This window comes from Coregonus clupeaformis, unplaced genomic scaffold (genome assembly GCF_020615455.1).
Source record: "Coregonus clupeaformis isolate EN_2021a unplaced genomic scaffold, ASM2061545v1 scaf0117, whole genome shotgun sequence".
Lineage (NCBI taxonomy): Eukaryota > Metazoa > Chordata > Actinopteri > Salmoniformes > Salmonidae > Coregonus > Coregonus clupeaformis.
Window position 1 is genome coordinate 328,493 of NW_025533572.1, and position 26,126 is coordinate 354,618.

Consider the following 26,126-nt stretch of genomic DNA (forward strand, 5'->3'; position numbering starts at 1 on the left):
AACCCTAACCCTAACCCTAACCCTAACCCTTCCCACTAAGGGGACCTACGCCTAACCCTAACCCTAACCCTTCCCACTAAGGGGACCTACGCCTAACCCTAACCCTAACCCTAACCCTAACCCTTCCCACTAAGGGGACCTACGCCTAACCCTAACCCTAACCCTAACCCTTCCCACTAAGGGGACCTACGCCTAACCCTAACCCTAACCCTTCCCACTAAGGGGACCTACGCCTAACCCTAACCCTAACCCTAACCCTTCCCACTAAGGGGACCTACGCCTAACCCTAACCCTAACCCTTCCCACTAAGGGGACCTACGCCTAACCCTAACCCTAACCCTTCCCACTAAGGGGACCTACGCCTAACCCTAACCCTAACCCTAACCCTTCCCACTAAGGGGACCTACGCCTAACCCTAACCCTAACCCTAACCCTAACCCTTCCCACTAAGGGGACCTACGCCTAACCCTAACCCTAACCCTTCCCACTAAGGGGACCTACGCCTAACCCTAACCCTAACCCTTCCCACTAAGGGGACCTACGCCTAACCCTAACCCTAACCCTAACCCTAACCCTAACCCTTCCCACTAAGGGGACCTACGCCAACGTCTTTTTTTTGGTGCGGCCTTGATTTCAATGTCCACCGACGGGATTTCCTAAAACCATGCAATTTCAAAACAAGTGACTTTTTGTAGCAGGTTAGGATTAATTAGCATTTCAGCTAACCCTTTTCCTAACCTGCTGCGAAAAAGTCGTAGCTGTATCGAAGTGGCGTGTTTTCAGGGAATTTTGTACACAGATGTTGATTTTTGGTCTGGTTTGGACCAAATCTGAACCAATCATAGACTTCTATATTTCACAAGTTTGGACAGTACAGTGGAGTGGAGTAGTTGTTCTCCAACCTCTCCGTGGGGACCCCAGGCCGTTCTGTCATTGGTCTATTCCAGAGCTAGCACACCTGATTCAACTAATCCTCAAGCTCTTGAATAACTACACTGATCAAAAATATAAACTCAACATGTAAAGTGTTGGTCCCATGTTTCATGAGCTGAAATAAAAGATCCCAGACATTTTTCCATATGCACAAAAAGTTCTAATCATTACACAGGTGCACCTAGCGCTGGGGACAATAAAAGGCCATTCTAAAATGTGCGTTTTGTCACACAACACAATGCAACATATGTTTCAAGTTTTGAGGGAGCACGCAATTGGCATGCTGACTGCAGGAATGTCCACCAGAGCTGTTGCCAGAGAATGTAATGTTCATTTCTCTACCATAAGCCGCCTCCAACGTCGTCTTAGACAATTTGGCAGTACGTCTATCCGGCCTCACAACCGCAGACCACGTGTAACCACGCCAACCCAGGACCTCCACATCCAGCTTCTTCACCTGTGCGATCGTCTGAGGGGGGGTGCTGCGGAGTATTTCTGTCTGTAATAAAGCCCTTTTGTGGGGAAAAACTCATTCTGATTGGCTAGGCCTGGCTGCCAAGTGGGTGGGCCTATGCCCTCCAAGGCCCACCCATGGCTGCATCCCTGCCCAGTCATGTGAAATCTATAGATTAGGGCCTAATTTATCTTATTTCAATTGACTGACCGGCGCGAACTCTAGAGTTGCCTTCAGCAAGCACACCTAATAAGAAGTATGTTGAATATTTAAAGTGGGGACTCTTTCATCGCAAGCCCCATTTATTTATAATGCTATATAAAAGGATGTTGTGTTGTCACAGTGAAATGTGTTGTTTTACAGGGTCAGCCATAGTAGTATGATAGGTGCAGTGTAATGTGTTGTTCTACAGGGTCAGCCATAGTAGTATGAGAGGTCCAGTGTAATGTGTTGTTTTACAGGGTCAGCCATAGTAGTATGATAGGTCCAGTGTAATGTGTTGTTTTACAGGGTCAGCCATAGTAGTATGATAGGTGCAGTGTAATGTGTTGTTTTACAGGGTCAGCCATAGTAGTATGATAGGTCCAGTGTAATGTGTTGTTTTACAGGGTCAGCCATAGTAGTATGATAGGTCCAGTGTAATGTGTTGTTTTACAGGGTCAGCCATAGTAGTATGATAGGTTCAGTGTAATGTGTTGTTTTACAGGGTCAGCCATAGTAGTATGATAGGTCCAGTGTAATGTGTTGTTTTACAGGGTCAGCCATAGTAGTATGATAGGTCCAGTGTAATGTGTTGTTTTACAGGGTCAGCCATAGTAGTATGATAGGTCCAGTGTAATGTGTTGTTTTACAGGGTCAGCCATAGTAGTATGATAGGTCCAGTGTAATGTGTTTTACAGGGTCAGCCATAGTAGTACGGTGCCCCTATATCTGATGATGTATCTGTAGGTCCCACCAGACACCCCCTACCAGTCACAACCCCAGTATGAGGAGAGAGCAGGACCGTCTGGACTCCTTCCACTCCTGGCCCCTGTCCATCATCACCCCCTCTGAGCTGGCCAAGGCTGGTTTCTACTACCTGGGACAGGGAGACCGCGTGGCCTGCTTCACCTGTGGAGGACAGGTATACTATTGTACTACTACTACTATACACTATATTTTACATGTTAGTCATTTAGCAGGACACGCTTATCCACAGCAACTTACAGTAGTAATATTATACATACGTCAACATTTAACATGACTTAAACAAATCCAAGATTTAATCCAAGTCTAAGTCTACTGTAACAAACCTCCTTAAACACAAAGCCTAACTTCTGGATTCATGGACGTTCTGCATGGATTGATCTGTTTCCTCTCTGTATCTCTAGCGCTGAGTAATGTGGAGCCAGGTGTGGTGATTTGATTGATTGATGGGTTGATAAAGTGAATGATTGATTGATCAGTCTGTCTCTGTATTTCTAGTTCAGGGGTGCCCATATTTTTGGACTTGGTGGGCCAAGATATAATCTGAGTGGTGGGCCAAGATATAATCTGGGTGGTGGGCCAAGATATAATCTGGGTGGTGGGCCAAAATATAATCTGGGTGGTGGGCCAAAATATAATCTGGGTGGTGGGCCAAGATATAATCTGAGTGGTGGGCCAAGATATAATCTGAGTGGTGGGCCAAGATATAATCTGAGTGGTGGGCCAAGATATAATCTGAGTGGTGGGCCAAGATATAATCTGAGTGGTGGGCCAAGATATAATCTGAGTGGTGGGCCAAGATATAATCTGAGTGGTGGGCCAAGATATAATCTGGGTGGTGGGCCAAGATATAATCTGAGTGGTGGGCCAAGATATAATCTGAGTGGTGGGCCAAGATATAATCTGAGTGGTGGGCCAAGATATAATCTAAGTGGTGGGCCAAGATATAATCTAAGTGGTGGGCCAAGATATAATCTGAGTGGTGGGCCAAGATATAATCTGAGTGGTGGGCCAAGATATAATCTGAGTGGTGGGCCAAGATATAATCTGAGTGGTGGGCCAAGATATAATCTGAGTGGTGGGCCAAGATATAATCTGGGTGGTGGGCCAAGATATAATCTGGGTGGTGGGCCAAGATATAATCTGGGTGGTGGGTCGCAGCTGGAACAAATAGACATTACCTATTTACAAATGGTAAACTATAATAGCTTTTTAGGGTCTTTAAACACTACTTATTTAGTAAGTAATCATAAATACACACTTCAAACAATCAAATTGTAGCCAAATAACTTTCCACCTAACAACACATTCTGATGGACAGTATTGTTAATGTATTTAGTAAGGAACATACATTTAAAGAACACTTTTTAAAGAGGAACATTGATACAATACACACCAGTAGGGGTGTAACAGTACCGTTAGGTACAGGGACCTCGGATCAGGCCACGCTGTTAGGCACAGGGACCTCGGATCAGGCCATGCTGTTAGGTACAGGGACCACGGTTCAGGCTGCGCTGTTAGGCACAGGGACCTCGGTTCAGGCCATGCTGTTAGGTACAGGGACCTCGGTTCAGGCTGCGCTGTTAGGCACAGGGACCTCGGATCAGGCCATGCTGTTAGGTACAGGGACCTCGGTTCAGGCCACGCTGTTAGATACAGGGACCTCGGTTCAGGCCACGCTGTTAGGTACAGGGACCTCGGTTCAGGCCATGCTGTTCGGTACAGGGACCTCGGTTCAGGCCATGCTGTTAGGTACAGGGACCTCGGTTCAGGCCATGCTGTTAGGTACAGGGACCTCGGTTCAGGCTGCGCTGTTAGGCACAGGGACCTCGGTTCAGGCCACGCTGTTAGGTACAGGGACCTCGGTTCAGGCCACGCTGTTAGGTACAGGGACCTCGGTTCAGGCCATGCTGTTAGGTACAGGGACCTCGGTTCAGGCCACGCTGTTAGGCACAGGGACTCGGTTCAGGCCACGCTGTTAGGTACAGGGACCTCGGTTCAGGCCACGCTGTTAGGTACAGGGACCTCGGTTCAGGCCATGCTGTTAGGTACAGGGACCTCGGTTCAGGCCACGCTGTTAGGCACAGGGACCTCGGTTCAGGCCACGCTGTTAGGTACAGGGACCTCGGTTCAGGCCACGCTGTTAGGTACAGGGACCTCGGTTCAGGCCACGCTGTTAGGTACAGGGACCTCGGATCAGGCCGCGCTGTTAGGTACAGGGACCTCGGTTCAGGCCACGCTGTTAGGTACAGGGACCTCGGATCAGGCCATGCTGTTAGGTACAGGGACCCTTGTCTCACTCAGTAACTTTCCATACACCTAGTTCTTATCGACCCTCCATTGACCCCAACATGCAGTGCATTCTGAAAGTATTCAGACCCCTTGACTTTTTCCACATTTTGTTACATTACAGCCTTATTCTAAAATTGATTAAATAGATTTTTTCCTCATCAATCTACACACAGTACCCCATAATGACAAAGGGAAAAACAGGTATCATCAGACCAGAGAATCTTGTTTCTCATGGTCTGAGAGTCCTTTAGGTGCCTTTTGGCAAACTCCAAGCGGGCCTTTTACTGAGTGGCTTCCGTCCGATAAACAGTGCGATAAAAACAACAACAACACACAGTTACATATGGAATAAACAAAACGTACAGTCAATAACACAATAGAAAATCTATATACAGTGTGTGCAAATGTAGTAAGTTATGGAGGTAAGGCAATAAATAGGACATAGTGCCAAATAGTTACAATTAGTATTAACACTGGAGTGATAGATGTGCAGAAGATGATGTGCAAATAGAGATACTGGGGTGCAAAAGAGCAAAATAAATAACAATATGGGGATGAGGTAGTTGGGTGGGCTAATTTCAGATGGGCTGTGTACAGGTGCAGTGATCGGTAAGCTGCTCTGACAACTGATGCTTAAAGTTAGTGAGGGAGATAAGTGTCTCCAGCTTCAGAGATTTTTGCAATTCGTTCCAGTCATTGGCAGCAGAGAACTGGAAGGAATGGCGGCCAAAGGAGGTGTTGGCTTTGGGGATGACCAGTGAGATATACCTGCTGGAGCGCAGACTACGGGTGGGTGTTGCTATGGTGACCAGTGAGCTAAGATAAGGCGGGGATTTGCCTAGCAGTGATTTATAGATGACCTGGAGCCAGTGGGTTTGGCGACGAATGTGTAGTGAGGACCAGCCAACAAGAGCGTACAGGTCACAGTGGTGGGTAGTGTATGGGGCTTTGGTGACAAAACGGATGGCACTGTGATAGACTACATCCAATTTGCTGAGTAGAGTGTTGGAGGCTATTTTGTAAATGACATCGCCGAAGTCAAGGATCGGTAGGATAGTCCGTTTTACGAGGGCATGTTTGGCAGCATGAGTGAAGGAGGCTTTGTTGCGAAATAGGAAACCGATTCTAGATTTAACTTTGGATTGGAGATGCTTAATGTGAGTCTGGAAGGAGAGTTTACGGTCTAACCAGACACCTAGGTATTTGTAGTTGTCCACTGTTTAGAATGGTGTTTTCCCGCAAATTGCATTTTGGCAAAATTTCTGAAAATTACTTTTTATTGGCTGCTTCATTACAGGAGTTGCATGTTCTGTTGAGATGAATGACCATAATCTAAATGTGATTTCTGTCATTCTGAGCACCGTGGGTGGACGCCCTAAGGGGTTATGCACCCAATGCATATGGGGCCGGTAAATGTCTCAAATGGCGGGTCAATTAAAATCTTCCCTGTCACGTTGTCCGGAGAGCGAAAGACATGATTGATGAATGTCTTTCCTCTCTGTGTGTCTCTAGCTCAGTAACTGGGAACCAGGGGACCGGGCCGTGTCGGAGCACCAGAGGCATTACCCCAACTGTCGCTTCGTCAGAGGAGACCGGGCCGACAACGTGTCCCTGGCGGGCGGGGCAAGGGGTGTAGGAGCCCCGGCCCCCGGCCCCCCCGGCCTCAGTAACGTCTCTAACCCAGCCATGCTGCAGCGTGAGGAGAGGCTGCTGACCTTTGTCCACTGGCCCTTACGTATCCCTGTACGCCCTGATCAGCTGGCCAAGGCAGGATTCTACTACGTTGGTGAGATAAATATTCAATATCTACATGTATTTCTTTAACATTTAGTTAACATATATTTTATATATTTTTTTATTTAACATGTCTTTATCCAGGTAAGTCATTGGCAACAAATGCCCTGTTAGTATCCCCATAGACACTGTTCTTGTAAGTGTTCGGGGAACCTTGGAGCTCCTGGTGTTCCCCTGGGCTTTACCCAAACATTAACCAGTACCTCTGCACCTCGTAACCAGACCCTGTTCAACATTTACCAGTACCTCTGCACCTCGTAACCAGACCCTGTTCAACATTTACCAGTACCTTTGCACCTCATAACCAGACCCTGTTCAACATTTACCAGTACCTCTGCACCTCGTAACCAGACCCTGTTCAACATTTACCAGTACCTCTGCACCTCGTAACCAGACCCTGTGTGTGTGTTGCAGGGCGTAATGATGATGTGAAGTGTTTCTGCTGTGACGGGGGTCTGAGGTGCTGGGAGTCAGGTGACGACCCCTGGGTGGAGCACGCCAAATGGTTCCCTAGGTAACCACCCCTTACAGCACTGACATATTACGTGTGTGTGTGTGTGTGTGTGTGTGTTAGTGACTAGCAGGTTGAATAACTGGAAAATAGCTGACTACTGACTATCCAGTACTATCAAAACTGGGCCAACTCACTCATCCCCTTCAGACTGGGTAACTCACTCATCCCCTTCAGACTGGGTAACTCACTCATCCCCTTCAGACTGGGTAACTCACTCATCCCCTTCAGACTGGGTAACTCACTCATCCCCTTCAGACTGGGTAACTCACTAATCCCCTTCAGACTGGGTAACTCACTCATCCCCTTCAGACTGGGTAACTCACTCATCCCCTTCAGACTGGGTAACTCACTCATCCCCTTCAGACTGGGTAACTCACTCATCCCCTTCAGACTGGGTAACTCACTCATCCCCTTCAGACTGGGTAACTCACTCATCCCCCTTCAGACTGGGTAACTCACTCATCCCCTTCAGACTGGGTAACTCACTCATCCCCTTCAGACTGGGTAACTCACTCATCCCCTTCAGACTGGGTAACTCACTCATCCCCTTCAGACTGGGTAACTCACTCATCCCCTTCAGACTGGGTAACTCACTCATCCACTTCAGACTGGGTAACTCACTCATCCCCTTCAGACTGGGTAACTCACTCATCCCCTTCAGACTGGGTAACTCACTCATCCCCTTCAGACTGGGTAACTCACTCACCCCCTTCAGACTGGGTAACTCACTCATCCCCTTCAGACTGGGTAACTCACTAATCCCCTTCAGACTGGGTAACTCACTCATCCCCTTCAGACTGGGTAACTCACTCATCCCCTTCCGACTGGGTAACTCACTCATCCCCTTCAGACTGGGTAACTCACTCATCCCCTTCAGACTGGGTAACTCACTCATCCCCTTCAGACTGGGTAACTCACTCATCCCCCTTCAGACTGGGTAACTCACTCACCCCCCTTCAGACTGGGTAACTCACTCATCCCCTTCAGACTGGGTAACTCACTCATCCCCTTCCAGACTGGGTAACTCACTAATCCCCTTCAGACTGGGTAACTCACTCATCCCCTTCAGACTGGGTAACTCACTCATCCCCTTCAGACTGGGTAACTCACTCATCCCCTTCAGACTGGGTAACTCACTCATCCCCCTTCAGACTGGGTAACTCACTCATCCCCTTCAGACTGGGTAACTCACTCATCCCCTTCAGACTGGGTAACTCACTCATCCCCTTCAGACTGGGTAACTCACTCATCCCCTTCAGACTGGGTAACTCACTAATCCCCTTCAGACTGGGTAACTCACTAATCCCCTTCAGACTGGGTAACTCACTCATCCCCTTCAGACTGGGTAACTCACTCACCCCCTTCAGACTGGGTAACTCACTAATCCCCTTCAGACTGGGTAACTCACTCATCCCCTTCAGACTGGGTAACTCACTCATCCCCTTCAGACTGGGTAACTTACTCATCCCCTTCAGACTGGGTAACTCACTCATCCCCTTCAGACTGGGTAACTCACTAATCCCCTTCAGACTGGGTAACTCACTCATCCCCCTTCAGACTGGGTAACTCACTCACCCCCCTTCAGACTGGGTAACTCACTCATCCCCTTCAGACTGGGTAACTCACTAATCCCCTTCAGACTGGGTAACTCACTCATCCCCTTCAGACTGGGTAACTCACTCATCCCCTTCAGACTGGGTAACTCACTCATCCCCTTCAGACTGGGTAACTCACTCATCCCCCTTCAGACTGGGTAACTCACTCATCCCCTTCAGACTGGGTAACTCACTCATCCCCTTCAGACTGGGTAACTCACTCATCCCCCTTCAGACTGGGTAACTCACTCATCCCCTTCAGACTGGGTAACTCACTCATCCCCCTTCAGACTGGGTAACTCACTCATCCACTTCAGACTGGGTAACTCACTCATCCCCTTCAGACTGGGTAACTCACTCATCCCCTTCAGACTGGGTAACTCACTCATCCCCTTCAGACTGGGTAACTCACTCATCCCCTTCAGACTGGGTAACTCACTCATCCCCTTCAGACTGGGTAACTCACTCATCCCCTTCAGACTGGGTAACTCACTCATCCCCTTCAGACTGGGTAACTCACTCATCCCCTTCAGACTGGGTAACTCACTCACCCCCTTCAGACTGGGTAACTCACTCATCACCTTCAGACTTGATTACTGCAATGTGTGTGTTAATGTTACTATGGTAACCTCCAGTTGTCAGTATATATTAATGTTACTATGGTAACCTCCAGGTGTCAGTATATATTAATGTTACTATGGTAACCTGTCAGTATATATTAATGTGACTATGGTAACCTGTCAGTATATATTAATGTGACTATGGTAACCTCCAGGTGTCAGTATATATTAATGTGACTATGGTAACCTCCAGGTGTCAATATATATTAATGTGACTATGGTAACCTCCAGGTGTCAGTATATATTAATGTGACTATGGTAACCTCCAGGTGTCAGTATATATTAATGTAACTATGGTAACCTCCAGGTGTCAGTATATATTAATGTTACTATGGTAACCTCCAGGTGTGAGTACCTGCTCCAGGAGAAAGGTCAGGAGTTTGTCCATCAGATCCAGGCTCGCTTCCCTCGGCTCTTTGAACAGGTAACACCTGCTTCTGTTTATACACTGTATTCACACCTAACACCAATGACCTGTTTATACACTGTATTCACACCTAACACCAATGACCTGTTATACACTGTATTCACACCTAACACCAATGACCTGTTTATACACCGTATTCACACCTAACACCAATGACCTGTTATACACCGTATTCACACCTAACACCAATGACCTGTTATACACTGTATTCACACCTAACACCAATGACCTGTTATACACCGTATTCACACCTACCACCAATGACCTGTTATACACCGTATTCACACCTACCACCAATGACCTGTTATACACCGTATTCACACCTAACACCAATGACCTGTTATACACCGTATTCACACCTAACACCAATGACCTGTTATACACTGTATTCACACCTAACACCAATGACCTGTTTATACACCGTATTCACACCTAACACCAATGACCTGTTATACACCGTATTCACACCTAACACCAATGACCTGTTATACACCGTATTCACACCTAACACCAATGACCTGTTTATACACTGTATTCACACCTAACACCAATGACCTGTTATACACCGTATTCACACCTAACACCAATGACCTGTTATACACCGTATTCACACCTAACACCAATGACCTGTTATACACTGTATTCACACCTAACACCAATGCCCTGTTATACACCGTATTCACACCTAACACCAATGACCTGTTTATACACTGTATTCACACCTAACACCAATGACCTGTTATACACCGTATTCACATCTAACACCAATGACCTGTTATACACCGTATTCACACCTAACACCAATGACCTGTTATACACTGTATTCACACCTAACACCAATGACCTGTTATACACTGTATTCACACCTAACACCAATGCCCTGTTATACACCGTATTCACACCTAACATCAAGCTGTCTGGTAGAATGTTGAGCTGTGATTCTAAAGATCCATCATCTGACTGATCTGAACATCAGTCAAAACAGGAAGTAAACTCTCCTGGCTCCTCCCCCTACAGCTCCTGACCAATGGGGACAGCATCTCCAGGGAGTTTGTGGACCCGCCAAGTGAGTGTCAATCAAAATGTTTGGACATTTGGTGTTTTGACAATATAGAACAAAAAAAACGATTACATTATTATAGTTTTTTAAATTAGTTTTTTGAATATATAATCTTCTGTTGTTCTTGTTTCTAAGTGTTCTGTACTCTGTCTTGTGTTTAATGTGGACCCCAGGTAGAGTAGCTGCTGTGTTTACAGCTAATCAACTGAACAACTGACTGACCATCTTACTCAAAGCCAGTTAGCTAAACAGGCAGAAGAATAACTCTCCTCTCCTCTCCTCTCCTCTCCTCTCCTCTCCTCTCCTCTCCTCTCCTCTCCTCTCCCTCTCCTCCCTCCTCTCCTCTCCTCCTCTCCTCTCCCTCTCTCCTCCTCTCCTCTCCTTCTCTCCTCTCCCTCCTCTCCTCTCCCTCTCCTCTCCTCTCCTCTCCCTCCTCCTCTCCTCCTCTCCCTCTCCTCTCTCCTCTCCTCTCCCTCCTCTCCTCTCCTCTCCCCTCTCCTCTCCTCCTCCTCTCCTCTCCTCTCCTCCTCCTCTCCTCTCCTCTCCTCTCCTCTCCCTCCCTCTCCCTCCCCCCTCCCCTCCCCTCCCCTCCAGTGGTCAACTTGGGTCCAGGTGAGGAGCGGTCGGAAGATGCAGTGATGATGAACACTCCGGTGGTAGTGTCGGCTCTAGAGATGGGATTTGAGCGTGGCCTGGTCAAGCAGACGGTACATAATATAATTCTATTCCATTACGCAGAGGGACTCACTGTCCTGTGTGTCTGTAATAATACACTGAACTAAAATATTAACGCAACATGTAAAGTGTTGTTCTCATGTTTCATGAGCTGAAATAAAAGATTCCAGACATTTTTCCATACTCACAGAAAGCGTATATCTCTAAAATGTTGTGCACAAATGTGTTAACATCCCTGTTAGTGAGCATTTCTCCTTTGCCAAGATAATCCATCCACCTGACAGATGTGGCATATCAAGAAGCTGATTAAACAGCATGATCATTACACAGGTGCACCTTGTGCTGGGGACAATAAAAGCCCACTCTAAAATGTGCAGTTTTGTCACAATACAATGCCACAGATGTCTCAAGTTTTGAGGGAGTGTGCAGTTGGCATGTTGACTGCAGGAATGTCCACCAGAGCTGTTGCCAGAGAATGTAATGTTAATTTCTCTACCATAAGCCGCCTCCAATGTCGTTTTAGAGAATTTGTCAGTACGTCCAACTGACCTCACAACCGCAGACCACATGTATGGAGTCGTGTGGGTGAGCGGTTTGCTGATGTCAACGTTGTGAACAGAGTGCCCCATGGTGGCGGTGGGGTTATGGTGTGGGCGAGCGGTTTGCTGACGTCAACGTTGTGAACAGAGTGCCCCATGGTGGCGGTGGGGTTATGGCATGGCAGGCATAAGCTACGGACAACGAACACATTTGCATTTTATCGATGGCAATTTGAATGCACAGAGATACCGAGACCAGATCCTGAGACCCATTTTTTGTAAGGTCTCTGTGACCAACAGATGCATTTCTCTATTCCCAGTCATGTGAAATCCATAGATTAGGGCCTAATGAATTTATTTCAATTGACTGATTTCCTTATATGAACTGTTACTCAGTAAAATCTTTGAAATTGTTGCATGTTGCGTTTAATATTTTTGTTCAGTATATATTTCCATTAAGCACTGTCCTGTGTGTCTACAATCTCCAGGTCCAGAGTAAGATCCTGACCAGCGGAGAGAACTACAAGACCGTCCAGGAGCTAGTCTCAGACCTGCTGTCTGCCGAGGACCAAAAGAGAGAGGAGGAGAGAGAGATGCTGGCCGAGGAGATGGCTTCAGGTACGGCTGATATGAGGGAGGGAGAGGAGGAGAGAGAGATGCTGGCCGAGGAGATGGCTTCAGGTACGGCTGATATGAGGGAGGGAGAGGAGGAGAGAGAGATGCTGGCCGAGGAGATGGCTTCAGGTACGGCTGATATGAGGGAGGGAGAGGAGGAGAGAGAGATGCTGGCCGAGGAGATGGCTTCAGGTACGGCTGATATGAGGGAGGGAGAGGAGGATAGATGCTGGCTAAAGAGATGGCTTGTGGTACAGAAGACGTTTTCAAAAACACAGCTGTCTCTGGGGTTCAAATCAAATTGTATTTGTCATATGCTTACACAACAGGTGTATACCAATAGAGGAATAAATACACAATGAGTAATGATAACTTGGTTATATACACGGAGTACCAGTACCTAGTTGATGTCCAGGGGTACCAGGTAATAACTTGGTTATATACACGGAGTACCAGTACCTAGTTGATGTCCAGGGGTACCAGGTGATAACTTGGTTATATACACGGAGTACCAGTACCTAGTTGATGTCCAGGGGTACCAGGTAATAACTTGGTTATATACACGGAGTACCAGTACCTAGTTGATGAGCAGGGGTACCAGGTAATAACTTGGTTATATACACGGAGTACCAGTACCTAGTTGATGTCCAGGGGTACCAGGTGATAACTTGGTTATATACACGGAGTACCAGTACCTAGTTGATGTCCAGGGGTACCAGGTGATAACTTGGTTATATACACGGGGTACCAGTACCTAGTTGATGTCCAGGGGTACCAGGTAATAACTTGGTTATATACACGGGGTACCAGTACCTAGTTGATGTGCAGGGGTACCAGGTGATAACTTGGTTATATACAGGGAGTACCAGTACCTAGTTGATGTGCAGGGGTACCAGGTGATAACTTGGTTATATACAGGGAGTACCAGTACCTAGTTGATGTGCAGGGGTACCAGGTGATAACTTGGTTATATACAGGGAGTACCAGTACCTAGTTGATGTGCAGGGGTACCAGGTGATAACTTGGTTATATACAGGGAGTACCAGTACCTAGTTGATGTGCAGGGGTACCAGGTGATAACTTGGTTATATACAGGGAGTACCAGTACCTAGTTGATGAGCAGGGGTACGAGGTAATAACTTGGTTATATACACGGGGTACCAGTACCTAGTTGATGAGCAGGGGTACGAGGTAATAACTTGGTTATATACACGGGGTACCAGTACCTAGTTGATGAGCAGGGGTACCAGGTGATAACTTGGTTATATACACGGGGTACCAGTACCTAGTTGATGAGCAGGGGTACCAGGTGATAACTTGGTTATATACACGGGGTACCAGTACCTAGTTGATGAGCAGGGGTACCAGGTGATAACTTGGTTATATACACGGTGTACCAGTACCTAGTTGATGAGCAGGGGTACCAGGTGATAACTTGGTTATATACACGGTGTACCAGTACCTAGTTGATGAGCAGGGGTACCAGGTGATAACTTGGTTATATACACGGTGTACCAGTACCTAGTTGATGAGCAGGGGTACCAGGTGATAACTTGGTTATATACACGGTGTACCAGTACCTAGTTGATGAGCAGGGGTACCAGGTGATAACTTGGCTATATACAGGGAGTGCAGGATAGATAATAGACAGTAGCAGCAGTATACTGTAGGTAGGGGTAAAGTGACTAGGCAACAGGATAGATAATAGACAGTAGCAGCAGTATACTGTAGGTAGGGGTAAAGTGACTAGACAACAGGATAGATAATAGACAGTAGCAGCAGTATACTGTAGGTAGGGGTAAAGTGACTAGACAACAGGATAGATAATAGACAGTAGCAGCAGTATACTGTAGGTAGAGGGAAAGTGACTAGACAACAGGATAGATAATAGACAGTAGCAGCAGTATACTGTAGGTAGGGGTAAAGTGACTAGACAACAGGATAGATAATAGACAGTAGCAGCAGTATACTGTAGGTAGGGGTAAAGTGACTAGACAACAGGATAGATAATAGACAGTAGCAGCAGTATACTGTAGGTAGGGGTAAAGTGACTAGACAACAGGATAGATAATAGACAGTAGCAGCAGTATACTGTAGGTAGGGGTAAAGTGACTAGACAACAGGATAGATAATAGACAGTAGCAGCAGTATACTGTAGGTAGGGGGTAAAGGGACTAGACAACAGGATAGATAATAGACAGTAGCAGCAGTATACTGTAGGTAGGGGTAAAGGGACTAGACAACAGGATAGATAATAGACAGTAGCAGCAGTATACTGTAGGTAGGGGTAAAGTGACTAGGCAACAGGATAGATAATAGACAGTAGCAGCAGTATACTGTAGGTAGGGGTAAAGTGACTAGACAACAGGATAGATAATAGACAGTAGCAGCAGTATACTGTAGGTAGGGGTAAAGTGACTAGACAACAGGATAGATAATAGACAGTAGCAGCAGTATACTGTAGGTAGGGGTAAAGGGACTAGACAACAGGATAGATAATAGACAGTAGCAGCAGTATACTGTAGGTAGGGGTAAAGTGACTAGACAACAGGATAGATAATAGACAGTAGCAGCAGTATACTGTAGGTAGGGGTAAAGTGACTAGGCAACAGGATAGATAATAGACAGTAGCAGCAGTATACTGTAGGTAGGGGTAAAGTGACTAGACAACAGGATAGATAATAGACAGTAGCAGCAGTATACTGTAGGTAGGGGTAAAGTGACTAGGCAACAGGATAGATAATAGACAGTAGCAGCAGTATACTGTAGGTAGGGGTAAAGTGACTAGACAACAGGATAGATAATAGACAGTAGCAGCAGTATACTGTAGGTAGGGGTAAAGTGACTAGACAACAGGATAGATAATAGACAGTAGCAGCAGTATACTGTAGGTAGGGGTAAAGGGACTAGACAACAGGATAGATAATAGACAGTAGCAGCAGTATACTGTAGGTAGGGGTAAAGGAACTAGACAACAGGATAGATAATAGACAGTAGCAGCAGTATACTGTAGGTAGGGGTAAAGTGACTAGGCAACAGGATAGATAATAGACAGTAGCAGCAGTATACTGTAGGTAGGGGTAAAGTGACTAGACAACAGGATAGATAATAGACAGTAGCAGCAGTATACTGTAGGTAGGGGTAAAGTGACTAGACAACAGGATAGATAATAGACAGTAGCAGCAGTATACTGTAGGTAGGGGTAAAGGGACTAGACAACAGGATAGATAATAGACAGTAGCAGCAGTATACTGTAGGTAGGGGTAAAGGGACTAGACAACAGGATAGATAATAGACAGTAGCAGCAGTATACTGTAGGTAGGGGTAAAGTGACTAGACAACAGGATAGATAATAGACAGTAGCAGCAGTATACTGTAGGTAGGGGTAAAGGGACTAGACAACAGGATAGATAATAGACAGTAGCAGCAGTATACTGTAGGTAGGGGGTAAAGTGACTAGACAACAGGATAGATAATAGACAGTAGCAGCAGTATACTGTAGGTAGGGGTAAAGTGACTAGGCAACAGGATAGATAATAGACAGTAGCAGCAGTATACTGTAGGTAGGGGTAAAGTGACTAGACAACAGGATAGATAATAGACAGTAGCAGCAGTATACTGTAGGTAGGGGTAAAGTGACTAGACAACAGGATAGATAATAGACAGTAGCAGCAGTATACTGTAGGTAGGGGTAAAGTGACTAGTCAACAGGATAGATAATAGACAGTAGCAGCAGTATACTGTAGGTAGGGGTAAAGTGACTAGTCAACAGGATAGATAATAGACAGTAGCAGCAGTATACTGTAGGTAGGGGTAAAGGGACTAGACAACAGGATAGATAATAGACAGTAGCAGCAGTATACTGTAGGTAGGGGTAAAGGGACTAGACAACAGGATAGATAATAGACAGTAGCAGCAGTATACTGTAGGTAGGGGTAAAGGGACTAGACAACAGGATAGATAATAGACAGTAGCAGCAGTATACTGTAGGTAGGGGTAAAGGGACTAGACAACAGGATAGATAATAGACAGTAGCAGCAGTATACTGTAGGTAGGGGTAAAGTGACTAGACAACAGGATAGATAATAGACAGTAGCAGCAGTATACTGTAGGTAGGGGTAAAGGGACTAGACAACAGGATAGATAATAGACAGTAGCAGCAGTATACTGTAGGTAGGGGGTAAAGGGACTAGACAACAGGATAGATAATAGACAGTAGCAGCAGTATACTGTAGGTAGGGGTGAAGGGACTAGACAACAGGATAGATAATAGACAGTAGCAGCAGTATACTGTAGGTAGGGGTAAAGTGACTAGGCAACAGGATAGATAATAGACAGTAGCAGCAGTATACTGTAGGTAGGGGTAAAGGGACTAGACAACAGGATAGATAATAGACAGTAGCAGCAGTATACTGTAGGTAGGGGTAAAGTGACTAGACAACAGGATAGATAATAGACAGTAGCAGCAGTATACTGTAGGTAGGGGTAAAGTGACTAGACAACAGGATAGATAATAGACAGTAGCAGCAGTATACTGTAGGTAGGGGTAAAGTGACTAGACAACAGGATAGATAATAGACAGTAGCAGCAGTATACTGTAGGTAGGGGTAAAGGGACTAGACAACAGGATAGATAATAGACAGTAGCAGCAGTATACTGTAGGTAGGGGTAAAGTGACTAGACAACAGGATAGATAATAGACAGTAGCAGCAGTATACTGTAGGTAGGGGTGAAGGGACTAGACAACAGGATAGATAATAGACAGTAGCAGCAGTATACTGTAGGTAAGGGTAAAGTGACTAGGCAACAGGATAGATAATAGACAGTAGCAGCAGTATACTGTAGGTAGGGGTAAAGGGACTAGACAACAGGATAGATAATAGACAGTAGCAGCAGTATACTGTAGGTAGGGGTAAAGTGACTAGACAACAGGATAGATAATAGACAGTAGCAGCAGTATACTGTAGGTAGGGGTAAAGTGACTAGACAACAGGATAGATAATAGACAGTAGCAGCAGTATACTGTAGGTAGGGGTAAAGGGACTAGACAACAGGATAGATAATAGACAGTAGCAGCAGTATACTGTAGGTAGGGGTAAAGTGACTAGACAACAGGATAGATAATAGACAGTAGCAGCAGTATACTGTAGGTAGGGGTAAAGTGACTAGACAACAGGATAGATAATAGACAGTAGCAGCAGTATACTGTAGGTAGGGGTAAAGGGACTAGACAACAGGATAGATAATAGACAGTAGCAGCAGTATACTGTAGGTAGGGGTAAAGTGACTAGACAACAGGATAGATAATAGACAGTAGCAGCAGTATACTGTAGGTAGGGGTAAAGTGACTAGACAACAGGATAGATAATAGACAGTAGCAGCAGTATACTGTAGGTAGGGGTAAAGGGACTAGACAACAGGATAGATAATAGACAGTAGCAGCAGTATACTGTAGGTAGGGGTAAAGTGACTAGACAACAGGATAGATAATAGACAGTAGCAGCAGTATACTGTAGGTAGGGGGTAAAGTGACTAGACAACAGGATAGATAATAGACAGTAGCAGCAGTATACTGTAGGTAGGGGTAAAGGGACTAGACAACAGGATAGATAATAGACAGTAGCAGCAGTATACTGTAGGTAGGGGGTAAAGTGACTAGGCAACAGGATAGATAATAGACAGTAGCAGCAGTATACTGTAGGTAGGGGGTAAAGTGACTAGACAACAGGATAGATAATAGACAGTAGCAGCAGTATACTGTAGGTAGGGGTAAAGTGACTAGACAACAGGATAGATAATAGACAGTAGCAGCAGTATACTGTAGGTAGGGGTAAAGTGACTAGACAACAGGATAGATAAGACAGTAGCAGCAGTATACTGTAGGTAGGGGTAAAGTGACTAGTCAACAGGATAGATAATAGACAGTAGCAGCAGTATACTGTAGGTAGGGGTAAAGTGACTAGACAACAGGATAGATAATAGACAGTAGCAGCAGTATACTGTAGGTAGGGGTAAAGGGACTAGACAACAGGATAGATAATAGACAGTAGCAGCAGTATACTGTAGGTAGGGGTAAAGTGACTAGACAACAGGATAGATAATAGACAGTAGCAGCAGTATACTGTAGGTAGGGGTAAAGTGACTAGACAACAGGATAGATAATAGACAGTAGCAGCAGTATACTGTAGGTAGGGGTAAAGTGACTAGACAACAGGATAGATAATAGACAGTAGCAGCAGTATACTGTAGGTAGGGGTAAAGGGACTAGACAACAGGATAGATAATAGACAGTAGCAGCAGTATACTGTAGGTAGGGGTAAAGTGACTAGACAACAGGATAGATAATAGACAGTAGCAGCAGTATACTGTAGGTAGGGGTGAAGGGACTAGACAACAGGATAGATAATAGACAGTAGCAGCAGTATACTGTAGGTAGGGGTAAAGTGACTAGGCAACAGGATAGATAATAGACAGTAGCAGCAGTATACTGTAGGTAGGGGTAAAGGGACTAGACAACAGGATAGATAATAGACAGTAGCAGCAGTATACTGTAGGTAGGGGTAAAGTGACTAGACAACAGGATAGATAATAGACAGTAGCAGCAGTATACTGTAGGTAGGGGTAAAGTGACTAGACAACAGGATAGATAATAGACAGTAGCAGCAGTATACTGTAGGTAGGGGTAAAGTGACTAGACAACAGGATAGATAAGACAGTAGCAGCAGTATACTGTAGGTAGGGGTAAAGTGACTAGTCAACAGGATAGATAATAGACAGTAGCAGCAGTATACTGTAGGTAGGGGTAAAGTGACTAGTCAACAGGATAGATAATAGACAGTAGCAGCAGTATACTGTAGGTAGGGGTAAAGGGACTAGGCAACAGGATAGATAATAGACAGTAGCAGCAGTATACTGTAGGTAGGGGTAAAGTGACTAGGCAACAGGATAGATAATAGACAGTAGCAGCAGTATACTGTAGGTAGGGGTAAAGGGACTAGGCAACAGGATAGAGAATAGACAGTAGCAGCAGTATACTGTAGGTAGGGGTAAAGTGACTAGACAACAGGATAGATAATAGACAGTAGCAGCAGTATACTGTAGGTAGGGGTAAAGGGACTAGACAACAGGATAGATAATAGACAGTAGCAGCAGTATACTGTAGGTAGGGGTAAAGGGACTAGACAACAGGATAGATAATAGACAGTAGCAGCAGTATACTGTAGGTAGGGGTAAAGGGACTAGACAACAGGATAGATAATAGACAGTAGCAGCAGTATACTGTAGGTAGGGGTAAAGGGACTAGACAACAGGATAGATAATAGACAGTAGCAGCAGTATACTGTAGGTGGGAGTAAAGTGACTAGACAACAGGATAGATAATAGACAGTAGCAGCAGTATACTGTAGGTAGGGGTAAAGGGACTAGACAACAGGATAGATAATAGACAGTAGCAGCAGTATACTGTAGGTAGGGGTAAAGGGACTAGACAACAGGATAGATAATAGACAGTAGCAGCAGTATACTGTAGGTAGGGGTAAAGTGACTAGACAACAGGATAGATAATAGACAGTAGCAGCAGTATACTGTAGGTAGGGGTAAAGGGACTAGGCAACAGGATAGATAATAGACAGTAGCAGCAGTATACTGTAGGTAGGGGTAAAGTGACTAGGCAACAGGATAGATAATAGACAGTAGCAGCAGTATACTGTAGGTAGGGGTAAAGTGACTAGACAACAGGATAGATAATAGACAGTAGCAGCAGTATACTGTAGGTAGGGGTAAAGGGACTAGGCAACAGGATAGATAATAGACAGTAGCAGCAGTATACTGTAGGTAGGGGTAAAGGGACTAGGCAACAGGATAGATAATAGACAGTAGCAGCAGTATACTGTAGGTAGGGGTAAAGTGACTAGACAACAGGATAGATAATAGACAGTAGCAGCAGTATACTGTAGGTAGGGGTAAAGTGACTAGACAACAGGATAGATAATAGACAGTAGCAGCAGTATACTGTAGGTAGGGGTAAAAGTGACTAGACAACAGGATAGATAATAGACAGTAGCAGCAGTATACTGTAGGTAGGGAGTAAAGTGACTAGGCAACAGGATAGATAATAGACAGTAGCAGCAGTATACTGTAGGTAGGGGTAAAGTGACTAGACAACAGGATAGATAATAGACAGTAGCAGCAGTATACTGTAGGTAGGGGTAAAGGGACTAGACAACAGGATAGATAATAGACAGTAGCAGCAGTATACTGTAGGTAGGGGTAAAGGGACTAGACAACAGGATAGATAATAGACAGTAGCAGCAGTATACTGTAGGTAGGGGTAAAGGGACTAGACAACAGGATAGATAATAGACAGTAGCAGCAGTATACTGTAGGTAGGGGGTAAAGTGACTAGACAACAGGATAGATAATAGACAGTAGCAGCAGTATACTGTAGGTAGGGGTAAAGTGACTAGGCAACAGGATAGATAATAGACAGTAGCAGCAGTATACTGTAGGTAGGGGTAAAGTGACTAGGCAACAGGATAGATAATAGACAGTAGCAGCAGTATACTGTAGGTAGGGGGTAAAGGGACTAGGCAACAGGATAGATAATAGACAGTAGCAGCAGTATACTGTAGGTAGGGGTAAAGTGACTAGACAACAGGATAGATAATAGACAGTAGCAGCAGTATACTGTAGGTAGGGGGTAAAGGGACTAGGCAACAGGATAGATAATAGACAGTAGCAGCAGTATACTGTAGGTAGGGGTAAAGTGACTAGGCAACAGGATAGATAATAGACAGTAGCAGCAGTATACTGTAGGTAGGGGTAAAGGGACTAGGCAACAGGATAGATAATAGACAGTAGCAGCAGTATACTGTAGGTAGGGGTAAAGTGACTAGGCAACAGGATAGATAATAGACAGTAGCAGCAGTATACTGTAGGTAGGGGTAAAGTGACTAGACAACAGGATAGATAATAGACAGTAGCAGCAGTATACTGTAGGTAGGGGTAAAGGGACTAGACAACAGGATAGATAATAGACAGTAGCAGCAGTATACTGTAGGTAGGGGTAAAGGGACTAGACAACAGGATAGATAATAGACAGTAGCAGCAGTATACTGTAGGTAGGGGTAAAGGGACTAGGCAACAGGATAGATAATAGACAGTAGCAGCAGTATACTGTAGGTAGGGGTAAAGGGACTAGGCAACAGGATAGATAATAGACAGTAGCAGCAGTATACTGTAGGTAGGGGTAAAGGGACTAGGCAACAGGATAGATAATAGACAGTAGCAGCAGTATACTGTAGGTAGGGGTAAAGTGACTAGACAACAGGATAGATAATAGACAGTAGCAGCAGTATACTGTAGGTAGGGGTAAGGGACTAGACAACAGGATAGATAATAGACAGTAGCAGCAGTATACTGTAGGTAGGGGTAAAGTGACTAGGCAACAGGATAGATAATAGACAGTAGCAGCAGTATACTGTAGGTAGGGGTAAAGGGACTAGACAACAGGATAGATAATAGACAGTAGCAGCAGTATACTGTAGGTAGGGGTAAAGGGACTAGACAACAGGATAGATAATAGACAGTAGCAGCAGTATACTGTAGGTAGGGGTAAAGTGACTAGACAACAGGATAGATAATAGACAGTAGCAGCAGTATACTGTAGGTAGGGGTAAAGTGACTAGGCAACAGGATAGATAATAGACAGTAGCAGCAGTATACTGTAGGTAGGGGTAAAGTGACTAGACAACAGGATAGATAATAGACAGTAGCAGCAGTATACTGTAGGTAGGGGTAAAGGGACTAGACAACAGGATAGATAATAGACAGTAGCAGCAGTATACTGTAGGTAGGGGTAAAGGGACTAGACAACAGGATAGATAATAGACAGTAGCAGCAGTATACTGTAGGTAGGGGTAAAGGGACTAGACAACAGGATAGATAATAGACAGTAGCAGCAGTATACTGTAGGTAGGGGTAAAGTGACTAGGCAACAGGATAGATAATAGACAGTAGCAGCAGTATACTGTAGGTAGGGTAAAGTGACTAGGCAACAGGATAGATAATAGACAGTAGCAGCAGTATACTGTAGGTAGGGGTAAAGTGACTAGTCAACAGGATAGATAATAGACAGTAGCAGCAGTATACTGTAGGTAGGGGGGTAAAGTGACTAGGCAACAGGATAGATAATAGACAGTAGCAGCAGTATACTGTAGGTAGGGGTAAAGTGACTAGGCAACAGGATAGATAATAGACAGTAGCAGCAGTATACTGTAGGTAGGGGTAAAGTGACTAGGCAACAGGATAGATAATAGACAGTAGCAGCAGTATACTGTAGGTAGGGGTAAAGGGACTAGGCAACAGGATAGATAATAGACAGTATCAACAGTATACTGTAGGTAGGGGTAAAGTGACTAGACAACAGGATAGATAATAGACAGTAGCAGCAGTATACTGTAGGTAGGGGTAAAGGGACTAGACAACAGGATAGATAATAGACAGTAGCAGCAGTATACTGTAGGTAGGGGTAAAGGGACTAGACAACAGGATAGATAATAGACAGTAGCAGCAGTATACTGTAGGTAGGGGTAAAGTGACTAGACAACAGGATAGATAATAGACAGTAGCAGCAGTATACTGTAGGTAGGAGTAAAGGGACTAGACAACAGGATAGATAATAGACAGTAGCAGCAGTATACTGTAGGTAGGGGTAAAGTGACTAGGCAACAGGATAGATAATAGACAGTAGCAGCAGTATACTGTAGGTAGGGGTAAAGTGACTAGACAACAGGATAGATAATAGACAGTAGCAGCAGTATACTGTAGGTAGGGGTAAAGTGACTAGACAACAGGATAGATAATAGACAGTAGCAGCAGTATACTGTAGGTAGGGGTAAAGGGACTAGACAACAGGATAGATAATAGACAGTAGCAGCAGTATATGTGACGAGTCAAAAGAGTGCAAAAGGGGGTCACAATGCAGATTGTCCAGGTAGCTATTGGTTAACTATTTAACTAACTATTTAGCAGTCTTATGGCTTGGGGGTGGAAGCTGTTCAGGGTCCTGTTGGTTCCAGACTTTGTGCATCGTTACCGCTTGCTATGCAGTAGCAAAGAGAACAGTCTATGACTAGGGTGGCTGGAGTCTTTGACAATTTTGAGGGCCTTCCTGACACCGCCTGGTATAGAGGTCCTGGATGGCAGGACTGGGCCGTACACACTACCCTCTGTAGTGCCTTGCGGTCGGAGGCCAAGCAGTTGCCATACCAGGCGGTGATGCAACCAGTCAGGATGCTCTCGATGGTGCAGCTGTAGAATTTTTTGAGGATCTGAGGACCCATGCCAAATCTTTTTAGTCTCCTGAGGGGGAATAGGCTTTGTCGTGCCCTCTTCACGACTGTCTTGGTGTGTGTGGACCATGATAATTCCTTAGTGATGTGGACACCAAGGAACTTGAAGCTCTCGACCCGCTCCACTACAGCCCCGTCGATGTGAATATTCGGCCCCCGTTTCCTGTAGTCCACCATCAGCTCCTTTGTCTTGCTGACGTTGAGGGAGAGGTTGTTGTCCTGACAACACACAACTGGGTTGTGCTAATTAATAAGCTTCTGGTGCCAGAGTCCAACTTGACCGAACCCAAACGTTCTCTCTCCCTCCCCAACCCTCTCTCTCCCTCCCTCCCCAACTCTCTCTCTCCCTCCCCAACTCTCTCTCTCCCTCCCAAACTCTCTCTCTCTCCCTCCCCCCAACTCTCTCCCCCTCCCCCAACTCTCTCCCCCTCCCCCCAACTCTCTCTCCCTCCCCCCAACTATCTCTCTCCCTCCCCCAACTCTCTCTCTCCCTCCCCCAACTATCTCTCTCCCTCCCCCAATCTCTCTCTCTCCCTCCCCAACTCTCTCTCTCCCTCCCCCAACTCTCTCTCCCCCTCCCCCCAACTCTCTCCCCCTCCCCAACTCTCTCTCTCCCTCCCCCAACTCTCTCTCTCCCTCCCCCAACTCTCTCTCCCTCCCCCAACTCTCTCTCTCCCTCCCCCAACTCTCTCTCTCCCTCCCCCAACTCTCTCTCTCCCTCCCCCAACTCTCTCTCTCCCCCCCAACTCTCTCTCCCCCTCCCCAACTCTCTCTCCTTCCCCAACTCTCTCTCCCTCCCTCCCCAACGCTCTCTCCCTCCCCCAACGCTCTCTCTCCCTCCCCTCTCCCTCCCCAACTCTCTCTCCCATCTCTCCCTAACTCTCTCTCTCTCCTCTCCCTCCCCCAACTCTCTCCCCTCTCCCTCCCCCAACTCTCTCTCTCTCCCAACTATTTATCTCTCTCCTGTCTCTCCCCTCTCCCAACTCTCTCTCTCCCAACTATTTCTCTCTCCCCTGTCTCTCCTTACTCCCCCATCCAGATGGTATTTCGTTCTTGAAGAGACACCAGCCAGCGTTGGTTCAGCGTCTGAAGAGTGTTGAGTCTGTCCTGGAGCACCTCCGAGAGCAGAACGTCATCAGTACGTCTTTACACTACTGACATACTACTACAGTACTAATGAATATTATTATGTTGTGAAGAGTGTTGAGTCTGTCCTGGAACATCATCAGGATGTTTTTACACTACTGAAATACTACTACAGTACTAATACATGGTATATACTACAAGCTACCACTACTATACTACTATATTCATGTTTAGTCGGTCCTGGAGCGCCTCCGTCATCAGGACCACTTTATATTATTACTAATATACTACTACATGTTAAGATACTACTACAGCACTATATTGATGTTATGATACCTCTAGGTGGAGAGGAGTACAGTGGTCTCCAGGGCCAGTCCTCTCAGCAGCCGACCTCTAACCTCTAACCCCCGACCTCTAGGTGGAGAGGAGTACAGTGGTCTCCAGGGCCAGTCCTCTCAGCAGCCGACCTCTAACCTCTAACCCCCGACCTCTAGGTGGAGAGGAGTACAGTGGTCTCCAGGGCCAGTCCTCTCAGCAGCCGACCTCTAACCTCTAACCCCCTGACCTCTAGGTGGAGAGGAGTACAGTGGTCTCCAGGGCCAGTCCTCTCAGCAGCCGACCTCTAACCTCTAACCCCCGACCTCTAGGTGGAGAGGAGTACAGTGGTCTCCAGGGCCAGTCCTCTCAGCAGCAGACAGCCAGACTGATAGACTTGGTCTTGACTAAAGGGAACGCAACAGCTGAGGTCTTCAGGAACTGGATCCAGAAGAACGATGTCTACCTGCTCCGAGACCTCATGGGTAAAACATCACCTGTGACCCTTCACCTTGAACATCCTTCACTGTGGCTCTCCCTAACCCCTAGTCCCTTAGCTCCCTAACTCCCTAGTCCCCTCACTCCCTAACCCCTAGTCCCTAAGCTCCCTAACCCCTAAGCTCCCTAACTCCTATTCCCTTCTGCTGCTAATCCCTAGTTTCCTAACCCCTAGCTCCCTAACCCATAGTTTCCTAATGCCTAGTTCCCTAGTCCCTTAGCTCCCTAACCCCTAGTCCCCTCACTCCCTAACTCCTATTCCCTTCTGCTGCTAATCCCTAGTTTCCTAACCCCTAGTTTCCTAATGCCTAGTTCCCTAGTCCCTTAGCTCCCTAACCCCTAGTCCCCTCACTCCCTAACTCCTATTCCCTTCTGCTGCTAATCCCTAGTTT

General features: G+C 45.9%; 1 protein-coding gene across 3 annotated transcripts in view; it reads left to right on the top strand.

Moving 5' to 3' along the window:
• Positions 1-26,126, top strand: part of LOC121558449 (inhibitor of apoptosis protein-like) — a 74,814-nt gene that overhangs the window by 16,816 nt on the left and 31,872 nt on the right. For 2 of the 3 annotated variants that reach the window (XM_045213501.1, XM_045213502.1), the window contains 9 exons: positions 2,336-2,510; positions 6,158-6,431; positions 6,854-6,953; positions 9,514-9,592; positions 10,613-10,661; positions 11,250-11,362; positions 12,358-12,487; positions 24,875-24,973; positions 25,569-25,721. In XM_045213501.1, the coding sequence (XP_045069436.1) occupies positions 2,336-2,510; positions 6,158-6,431; positions 6,854-6,953; positions 9,514-9,592; positions 10,613-10,661; positions 11,250-11,362; positions 12,358-12,487; positions 24,875-24,973; positions 25,569-25,721 (1,172 nt within the window). The other variant, XM_045213503.1, reaches the window with a different exon arrangement.